We start from the raw sequence: 10961 nt of genomic DNA, 5'->3' as shown, positions 1-10961 counted from the left end.
TTTAATTTAAATTCTATCTATTATTGAATCTGGCAATTAAGCTATAAAGAATTCACATCTTTGTGACATGAAATCTCTCCATAATTGAACATGGTACGTCTCTCCCACTTATTTAGAACTTCGTTAATGTCTTTCTATTAAGTTTTATTACTTTTCATCTAAAGGTCTGTACATCTTTTGTCAGATTTATCCCTATGTTTTTTACTTTTTGTAAATGATTTATTTTTTAAAAAATTTTCTCTTGTAACTGGTTATTGTTAGTGTGTAGACATGCTGCATCATTACTTGGTTCCTTTTTTTAAAAGATAGATTTCCCAACTCTTCATGACTGAGAGCTAGAGTTAGATGTGTCAACATGCACTCGGTAAGTTAGATATTCAGGGCTGACATTTAGTTGTACACAATACCATGGCTGTACTAATTACTAAAATATTGAAATATTTCCACAAAGGAACCCCTGACTTCCCCACCAGCACCCTGGCCATCCTGGCCTCTCCCCGTCAACAGACCCAGACCTTCCCAACTTCCAGACACTACTAATGAGGTTTAACATCTTTTCTTATATTTTTAGGACATGCTTGTAGCCTCTTTTATAAAAGGAATTTTTGTGTCTTTTGCTAATTTTTTTCTATTGGAATTTTTTCCTTATTAACATACAGGCATTAATTATATATTTCGGATGCTCTTTTGTGGGTTTTATTATTGTAATATCCTTCACTGTCTTTTGTATCTCTACAAAAAAGGGCCTTAGGCCCTGCTTCGCTGAGAAGACAGACGTCTGTTCTGATTGCTCCATTCCCATGCCACGTGAGCTGTTAAATATTTTGAAAGTTGCCTCTTATGCTCATATGCCAGTGCTAACTTAACACCGAGGGTGAAATATTAATCTGAGTGGTTTCTCAACCAGGGGTGCTGAGAGCTCAGAAAGAGGCGATCAGCTCTGGGGTTCAAGTAGGGAGTCAGGAGATCTGAGCTGTAGCCAAGGAGATTGGAGCCAGCACCCACCTCTGACAATCACCACTCGAAACCCTGCAGCTCACCATGCTCCTCCCCTTGGAGTTCCCATGGGCACCTCGACCACATGTTTCAGACTTTAAATGCTAAGTCTGCTCTCTTCCCGACTCCCCTAATTGGTGGAACAGTGTCTCCAACCATCTTGTCCCCTACAGTAGAAAATTCAGAATTATCCTAGACTCCATCTTACCCTTATTATTGCTTACCAAGATCTGTCAATTCTATGTCATTAAAAAAGAAAAAATCTCTTGAATATGACTTTTTCCCAGCCTGATTACCCCAACTCCTACATTTTTGAATAGTTTCCTAATCAGTCTCTTGGCCTCCAGCCTCTTTTGCTTCTCCAGCCCCTCCCCTGCACCGCTACCAGCATTAGCAGTCCCACCTGGCCCATTAGCCTACTCTGTTTCCTCATCTGTGGAGGGGAGTATATGGGAGCCATCTGCCTTGGCAGGAGAGAGTATTTTGTCACTGATGCTGATGAGAATGGTGCGAATATAAAGCAGATTGACTCTGAGTTGGTTTTATTATTGTGTTTAAATTCCCTATAGACAAATACACCCCTTTTTGCCTACACCTGGCCAGCTGTCATCCCCTTCTCCTTGGCATGACACTGGAGACATGATCTGCCTCATAGAGCTGCTGTGAAGGTTAAATGAAACAATACTCGTTGGGAACTTAGCCCAGGCCCCTGCACATGGTGAGTGCTCAGTCAATGTTAACAGTTATTAGCAATAACATTATTATTGATTCCTTATCTCCTCCATGATTCCTGTTTCTGCAAAACCTTTTGTGCCTGGCCTCAGTCACTCCCTTCCACCCTCCTGAACCCAATACTCTAGGTAGCAAACTGTTTTCTCTGCCTTCACCACACCAAGTTTTTCCATGTTCCCCAGCCTTTGCAAGTGCCCTTTACTCAGCTTGGAATGTCCTCCTTCTTCTCTGTAGTTTTGTCATTTAAGATCCAGCTCATAATCAATGAATTTGGTAAAGTAGCAGGATACAAAATTAATGCACAGAAATCTCTTGCATTCCTATACACTAATGATGAAAAATCTGAAAGTGAAATTAAGAAAACACTCCCGTTTACCATTGCAACAAAAAGAATAAAATATCTAGGAATAAACCTACCTGAGGAGACAAAAGACCTGTATGCAGAAAATTATAAGACACTGATGAAAGAAATTAAAGATGAAACAAACAGATGGAGAGATATACCATGTTCTTGGATTGGAAGAATCAACAATGTGAAAATGACTCTACTACCCAAAGCAATCTACAGATTCAATGCAATCCCTATCAAACTACCACTGGCATTTTTCACAGAACTAGAACAAAAAATTTCACAATTTGTATGGAAACACAAAAGACCCCGAATAGCCAAAGCAATCTTGAGAACGAACAATGGAGCTGGAGGAATCAGGCTCCCTGACTTCAGACTATACTACAAAGCTACAGTAATCAAGACAGTGTGGTACTGGCACAAAAACAGAAACATAGATCAATGGAACAGGATAGAAAGCCCAGAGATAAACCCACGCACATATGGTCACCTTATCTTTGGTAAAGGAGGCAAGCATATACAGTGGAGAAAAGACAGCCTCTTCAATAAGTGGTGCTGGGAAAACTGGACAGCTACATGTAAAAGAATGAAATTAGAACACTCCCTAACACCATACACAAAAAGAAACTCAAAATGGATTAAAGATCTAAATGTAAGGCCAGACACTATCAAATTCTTAGAGGAAAACATAGGCAGAACACTGTATGACATAGATCACAGCAAGATCCTTTTTGACCCAGCTCCTAGAGAAGTGGAAATAAAAACAAAAATAAACAAATGGGACCTAATGAAACTTAAAAGCTTTTGCACAACAAAGGAAACCATAAACAAGACGAAAAGACAACCCTCAGAATGGGAGAAAATATTTGCAAATGAAGCAACTGACAAAGGATTAATCTCCAAGATTTACAAGCAGCTCATGCAGCTCAATAACAAAAAAACAAACAACCCAATCCAAAAATGAGCAGAAGACCTAAATAGACATTTCTCCAAAGAAGATATACAGATGTCCAACAGACACATGAAAGAATGCTCAACATCATTAATCATTAGAGAAATGCAAATCAAAACTACAATGAGATATCATCTCACACCGGTCAGAATGGCCATCATCAAAAAATCTAGAAACAATAAATGCTGGAGAGGGTGTGGAGAAAAGGGAACACTCTTGCACTGTTGGTGGGAATGTAAATTGATACAGCCACTATGGAGAACAGTATGGAGGTTCCTTAAAAAACTAAAAATAGAACTACCATACGACCCAGCAATCCCACTACTGGGCATATACCCTGAGAAAACCATAATTCAAAAAGAGTCATGTACCAAAATGTTCATTGCAGCTCTATTTACAATAGCCAGGACTTGGAAGCAACCTAAGTGTCCATCATCGGATGAATGGATAAAGAAGATGTGGCACATATATACAATGGGATATTACTCAGCCATAAAAAGAAACGAAATGGAGGTATTTGTAGTGAGGTGGATGGAGTTAGAGTCTGTCATACAGAGTGAAGTAAGTCAGAAAGAGAAAAACAAATACCGTATGCTAACACATATATATGGAATCTAAGAAAAAAAAAAAAAAGGTCATGAAGAACCTAGTGGCAAGACGGGAATAAAGACACAGACCTACTAGAGAATGGACTTGAGGATATGGGGAGGGGGAAGGGTAAGATGCGACAAAGAGAGAGAGTGGCATGGACATATATACACTACCAAACGTAAAATAGCTAGCTAGTGGGAAGCAGCCGCATAGCACAGGGAGATCAGCTCGGTGCTTTGTGACCACCTAGACGGGTGGGATAGGGAGGGTGGGAGGGAGGGAGACGCAAGAGGGAAGAGATATGGGGATATATGTATATGTACAGCTGATTCACTTTGTTATAAAGCAGAAACTAACACACCATTGTAAAGCAATTAGACTCCAATAAAGATGTTAAAAAAAAAAAAAGGTCCAGCTCGCGGTCAGGCTTTCTGTGACATCTCCCTCATATTATCCAGGCAAAAAGAATGCCTCCTCCCGCTGTGCACCCACGGCCCTCTGCTCCTATCTCCTCTTTAAGGCCGGCCTGGGCTGGAGCTCCTGGAAGGGAGAGACTGTATGTGCTCATCTTGGTGATCAAGTTTGTAACCACAGTCACCAAAATTGTGCCATAGTACCGGTTCAGTACTTGTGGAGGTTTTGCTTGTTTTGTTTGGCTTTACTGGACGGAATGAACACATGAATGAATGAATGAAAATGGTTTTGACTTCATCCTAGACCTAGCAAAAAGTTTGGGTAGTGACAGTTTTGGTCATTCGGGGCAAGCTGATATTGGGCTCTTCTTTCCATGCCCCAAGAAAAATATTCCCAAGTAATAGAGAACCTGTCATCCTAAGGAATTGAACTCAGCAACTAAAGGAAAGACTGTATCTAAGAGCAAGGAGAGCGTGAAGCAGGTCAACTCTGTCTTCGCAGCTGTCCCTGAGAGGGCGCTGTTCCCAAATCAAACCTCCAGTGGCCGGGAATGAAATACCAGACCGTTCCCGCCGGGCTCAGCATCCCTCCCTTTCCAGGCAGCAAGCGGTCGCGGGTCCCTAGTGGGGCGACTGCCCATAAACATGGCGGCGCCCTGCTCAGCTTCTCCCCGCCGGGGCCGCAGGGCCACGCCAGCCTTGCCAGTACTCGGGGACTTCCTCCGCGAGCCGGCTTCCTGCACGGCTGGCATTAAAACAGGCGCCTGGGGCTGCGGGCTGCGGCTGCAGATGCTGAGCTGTCCGCTGGGTGGGCAGCGCCCCCTCCTCCCCTGAGCCTCCCAGGCGGGCGGGAGCAGAGCCAAAGCATCTCTAAACTGCACCCGAACCAAAGCGGGAGAGAGCTGGGGGAGACCGGGGACCCCAGCATCTGACATTTTAATTGCAGGTTTGACTTTTTTCCCAAGATCGCAGCCCTCCCGCCCAGCCCAGATATTTTATCTCCCTCTGGCCTTGGTTGCTGGATGAAGCCGGGCCTGGGCTTGGTCCCAGGAGCAGGGGAAGAGCGCGTTCGCGGCCCCGCGCAGTCGCCCCAGGGACCCCCGAGCCCTGCGCCCCGGCCATGGTGTGGCTGAGCCCCGCGCTCCGGTGAGGCGGCGGCGCAGCTGCGAGCCCGGCGGACCCGCCCTGCAGGACGCCTTCCCCAAGGAACGGGGGTCGCCGGACTCCGCGCCCTCCTGCTGGGACTGCGCACCGGGCCCGAGAGGGCGAGCGGTGGCCGCGATGTTCAGCTGGCTGCGTTCCGATGACCGCCGCAGGAAGGACCCCGAGGTCTTCCAGACGGTGAGCGAGGGTCTCAAGAAACTCTACAGGACCAAGCTGCTGCCCCTGGAAGAGCACTACCGCTTCCACGAGTTTCACTCCCCCGCCCTGGAGGATGCTGATTTCGACAACAAGCCCATGGTCCTGCTGGTGGGCCAGTACTCCACCGGGAAGACCACCTTCATCAGGTGAGCCAGCCAGGGCCCCCGCAGCCCACCCAGCCGCCCAGCGCTTAGGCCCTCCGCTCACTCCCGATGTCCCCTCCTGCGTGGAGACAAGCGGGAAGTCTTCATTTGAAGGCTCTGAAGAAATCCTTGTGTGCGGGTATCCAAAGCTTACCCCCACAATTTCATTGGATGGTCCCCTTCTCCGTCCTACCTAGTGCCTCTCCACTGCACTTAGCCCTTGGCTTTGGTGGTCAGTCTGAAGTGTTAAAATTCAGAACCATCCCTATTCTTCCCATTTTATGGACGGTGAAACTGAAACCCAGGAAGCCCAAGTGAGAAAGCTCCTGGTCGCAAGAGTACCTTAGGCTGGTGGGGTTGTCTTACCCCCTCTCCTTGTAGGGACATACCCTTGATGGGCAGGACCACTTCCCTTGCCTTCTAAAGGCTTCAGCCACTCATCTGAGGTCTTTACAGTTGCAGCTGAGGAGGTGGGCTTGGGAGCCTGTGGCCCTCTGTGTGGTAGTTCCACTTGCCCTTCTTTTATCCGTTTCCTTCACTGAGCAGAGCTCCTACAGATACCTCTTGGAGACTGGCGACAAGCAGTGTCCAGAAGCAGAATGCTTTTTTCTTTTCCATTGATCTTAATGGCTCAGTAATCATATTAAAGTCTTTTGGAGGTGGAAGGGATATTGGCCATGGTCTCATCCAGCCCCTTGACTTGGCAGGTGAGGTAACTGAAGCATAGAGAGGTTAAATACATTGTTCAGAGCCATATAACAGGGTGGGAGGCTGACCTGGGATGCAGGTCCTGGATGCATGGGAGGAGATGGTTGGCTAAATGCCTGTAACTCTGAGGGTGAGTCATCCATCCCCTTGAATTACAGAATCCCTGGGCTGGAGGGATCCTCAGGAAGTCAGCTTGTCCACCCTGCGTTCAGAGAGGTCCATATATTGTCCACCAGAGTGATAAGGACCTTTCCTATCTTTAGAAAACAGGCTTCTCTCCAGTCCTCAGTCCACACAGCCTTCAAGGCCAGGCCATCTTCCTTGGCCTCATTCACAGCCCTGCAAGCTGTCGAGGGTGCTCGTGGCCCTCTGTGTTGAGAGTCAGGCTCGTACAGAGTGGTGATGTGTGCTGTGCCCACCGCCCCCAGAGTCAATGGTGCTCATCTCCTGTGGAAGGTGTCGAAGCAGGGGTGCTCTTGTTTCCATTCATTGACCAAGCACCTGCAACATGCAAAACACTGTGCTTTGTTTGGCGAGGAAAGCAGAAAAGTTCACAGTCTGGTTCCTGATTTTCTAGATTCAAATTTTCCCTAGCTCTAAGCTTTTAACACAAGCCTTTTGGAAGCAGGGCATGTACCGTACTAACATGTCATGTCTGAATGGAACACCAGATGAGTTTTTCCTTGTGGGGTGGACAGCCTTGGACTCAGCAGCTTTGAGAGGCTGAGTGATTTCTGAAGTTGGGTACCCAGGGGGAATATTGGCTTTTGGATATCTTATATTGTTAGAACTACAAGGGCCCTTAATGATGAATCTAATTCTTTGCTTCTTAACTTTTCAAAAGGTCAGTACCTCCTTTGAAAATCTGATGAAATATGTGGACCCATCTTTAGAAAAATGCACATACATCCCAAATTTACATCTAATTTGGGGGGTCCAAGGGCTGCCTTGGCCCTTAGGGCAAGAACCCCTGATCTAATCCATCTCCCTTATTTTGTTAAACACCCATTGCTGCCAAAGGCACTTCAGAGCTACCTGGGTTCTGTTCACGGTTTCCTTTGTAACACGCATCCTCCGCCTGCCCCGGTTTATGCCCCATGGGAAGCACAGGCTTTTTACAGGTGGCTCCTGCCCTTGCACAGCCTTCTGCAGCCCTCTGGACACACCTTGGTTATAATTCGTAGTATGTTATTTAGGGCTTCTTCTTCCTGTAGCACCAGCACTTACTACTGTGCCTTAGCTCCCTGGGGCCTTGCCTGGGGTCTCAGCTACAGGAGCTCCCAGTAGAGGTTTGCAGAATGGGAGGGGAGATGGGGAGAAGCTAGCGTCCCTGAGGGCAGGATCCTGGAGCAGCAGACGTGCCTCTTGTCTGAGACACTGTCCTGGCTTTGCCTGAGTCATGCTCGCTGTTAACTGGGTCTAAGAAAGTGGCAGAGCCAAGTTGCCATAGATTACTCCTTATCTGAGGGAGACTGGAAGGCCAGGAGAAGCAGATCCTTCCTCTCTCTTATCCTCCGAGTACAAGCGTTCTCCCTCCCCACTCATGTCAGTAACTGAATTTAGCTCGTGCATCAAACGCTGTCTCCCTTTGAGGGAGAGACTACCAGCAGGGGAGGAGGGGCTGCAGCACAGGGAAGCCCTCCAAAACCAAATTACATATTTTCCTTTCTTCTCATTAAATCCACTGAACAGCTATTTTTTTAAATTGGAAAATGCAGACAAGAATACATTTGAGGAAGAAGAAAAAAATGCCCCATCATCCCACGACTCGGGAAACCATTTTAAATATTATATATATATATATATATATATCTCTCTTTCCCAGTATTTTTAGCTATTTTATAACACAGTTGAGATCATGCCATAATGTAATTTTGTATGTGGATTTATTTCACTTATGGCATGAGCATTTCCCGGGTAAATTAAAAAAATCTTTGTAAGCATTATTTTTAAGAGCCACATGATATTTCACTGCATGTATATGCAGCTATTCATTTAACCCATCTACTTCTTTTGAATGTTTGAAGTTGTTTCTAATTTTATTTTTTGCTATTGTAGAATCACTCTGAATATCTCTGTGCATAATATTTTTCCACATATTAGACTGTTTTCTCAGAGATTCCCAGAAGTGAAATCACTAGGCCAAAGGTTGTACAGAGTTCTGGGGTTGTTTTTTTGTTTTGTTTTGGGTTTTTTTTTTTAACATTTTCTTACTTTTTAATCTTGGTATTAAGAGTCATATTTTTGAGTTGCTTTCCAAGAGGGTAGGCTGTTACAACACCCCTCCCCCAAAGCAAAGAAAGTTCCCCTTGGGGTAGCTAAATGCGCCTGGGTGCAGAGTACAGCCTGCCTTCGCAGCTACGCCCTCTCCCATCCCTGCTTCTTGTCTTGAACACAACGATTCAGGTCTGTGTTCCGGCCTGAACCTGCGAGGGACCTTTCCCTCGGAAGCAGACTTGCCTCTTCATTCCCCGGCCCTTGGCCTTTTGCCACCTGAGTGTCCATCCACTTTCAGTTATATGTACTTGCCTAAGGGTCTATTTCTTGTCTCAGGAAGAACATACAGAAAAGGACATTCTTCTAACAACTAATTAATGTTCTATGACCTCTGCCTGAAATAACTTCCCTGGCCTAAGGCCCAGCAACCCAGGATAATAAACAATAAATTGGCCTGGTGGATGCTTCCTTCAACACAGGCTGCCTCTTCCAAGTACAGTAGCTCTGTGTCCTTCTGGCCTGACAGCCTTCCCTCCCTCCTCTGCTGTTTTTCTCCCTTCACTCTTCCTCCTGCTGGCCTGAAGCCTCAAGTCCCTCCTCTCTCTCACCGTTTGGCCCCCTGGACATGGAGGTGAATAACTGGCTGCCCCAGGGACTGCAAGGCCCAGTGTCCCCAGTGTCTGAGGGGCCGCAAGGGAGGCCTCGCTGGACAGCGGCGGCACTGGAGTAGAGGGCCGGGAGCACTGGGTATGGGGCCCAGGGCTGCTGGAGCTAAGCTGCCTGGCGCTCCACAGGGAGATCTGAGCTGGTCTTGAGGATCGCCTGTGGCTCTTCTATAGCGTGACCCGGACTCTCAACTATGAATGAGCACATGGTGGGGTGGGCCAGTCGGGGGGGCTGCTCAGCCAGCCCTTTCGGCCTCCCCCACTTTTTCAGGGGGCTCTCTGCATCCTCCCCCCAAGGTGACGCAGCATTTGCCTGTGGTTGTGCCCTCTCCCATCATCTCCCTGGCATCTCTGCTGCCCAGGCCTCATGGCGGCATCACCACCCAGGAAAGATGATTCTCTGGAAAGCTGAAGGGCTAGAGAAGGGGCCATCCTTCCATTCCAGGTAGACCCACTGACCTCTGCCAGGCCCATCCTGCCAGCCACGGCCCCTGCAAGTCCTCACTCCTGTCCCCCCTCTGAGGTCCATGGATGTCCTTTTCCTGCCAGGGCTCTGATCTGCTGGTCCTTAAGTGGGACTAGGTGGAAATCCACCTGCCTCTTACAAGGCTTGAGTGTTACTCAAGGGAGCAGAGAGCCTAGGGCAGAGACACTGGGTCCACCTGCCTGAGGTCCGGCTTAAGATCTGCCTTGAGAGTCAGGAGTGGAGGTCATTGGGAGAAGGACCTCTGGGGAAGGGCTCCATCCCACTCCCACTGACAGCGGAACGCAGCCACGGAAAGAACACGGGTGGCCCAGCAGAACCCAGGCCCCACCAGTTCCCAGCCAAGAGGCCATGTTAGGAAGGTCTGACCTTTCTGAGCCTCAGTGTCCTTGTCTCTAACATGCGAATAGTGACACCTCATAGGGTCACTCAGGCCAGCCTGTCGCAGGGGTGGGCGGACAAGGCAAGGCTAGTGGGAGGCTTGACAGTCTGGCCACTGGCCTCCTTTGTGCTGGGGTCACTTTGATCCCTGGTGGAGGCTGCTGCGCCCCAGGGACAGTGCAGCAGAGAGCTGACTCAGACCTCAACTCAGCCATTGAGTCCCCCACCTCCTACGTCACTTTGTGTCCGTGGAGTGACTTACGGTATCCCCGGAACCCCGAGAGGCTGACAGGACAAGCATTATTGTCTTGACCCCATTTTAAAGCTGAGGTACACAAGGCTTAGAGAAATCAAAGATACAGATATATATGGGAATTCCCTGGTGGTCCAGTGGTTAGGACTCCTCGCTTCCACTGCAGGGGGCACGGGTTCGATCGCTGGTCAGGGAACTAAGATCCCACACGCCACATGGTGCGGCCAAAAACACAGAAACAAAACAAACCGAGATACAGATATATAACACGAATAACCTATAACACGGGCAGAAAGTGATACGTGCCTTCTGCGTCTACCTGAAGATATGCAAATTAAGAGCTATGTGGATTTTCACAGAGGTGGCGAGGGCCCTGGATTTGGAGTCCAGGTAGAAATGCGCTGAGTTCTTACAGGCAGTGATGAGACATTTGTTTTCTCTAATTATTGTCTCTGCCAATGTGGGCGCATGTCTGGTGTAGCCTTTGCTTTTCCCAAACTCAAGTATGTCATCTCAAAACCTTCACTCCAACCCTCTGGGCTAGTTAGAAACCCAGGATTAGCCCAGCTCTATAAACTGGGGAAACTGAGGCAGTGGGCTCTTCAGGGACTTGTCCAAGGTCATATCTGTGATGAAGCAGACACCCACCAAGGCGCATTCCCTAACTGAGCCAAGGCGGAGGGTCCAGCCAGCCCAAGGCCTCTGGTGGCACTTC

The 10961-nt window shown here is 47.8% G+C and overlaps 1 protein-coding gene across 1 annotated transcript in view; it reads left to right on the top strand.

Moving 5' to 3' along the window:
• The first annotated feature begins 4791 nt into the window (after positions 1-4791).
• EHD3 (EH domain containing 3) overlaps positions 4792-10961 on the top strand; it is a 28102-nt gene continuing 21932 nt past the window's right edge. Inside the window, exon 1 of the mRNA XM_059943651.1 lies at positions 4792-5541. Within this exon, the coding sequence (XP_059799634.1) occupies positions 5315-5541 (227 nt within the window). The 5' untranslated portion in view covers positions 4792-5314. The remainder of the gene's footprint in view (positions 5542-10961) is intronic.

Source organism: Balaenoptera ricei, chromosome 13, assembly GCF_028023285.1.
Source record: "Balaenoptera ricei isolate mBalRic1 chromosome 13, mBalRic1.hap2, whole genome shotgun sequence".
NCBI classification, from domain to species: domain Eukaryota; kingdom Metazoa; phylum Chordata; class Mammalia; order Artiodactyla; family Balaenopteridae; genus Balaenoptera; species Balaenoptera ricei.
Note: the sequence above shows the minus strand (reverse complement) of the source record. Positions and strands in the feature narration are given on the sequence as shown.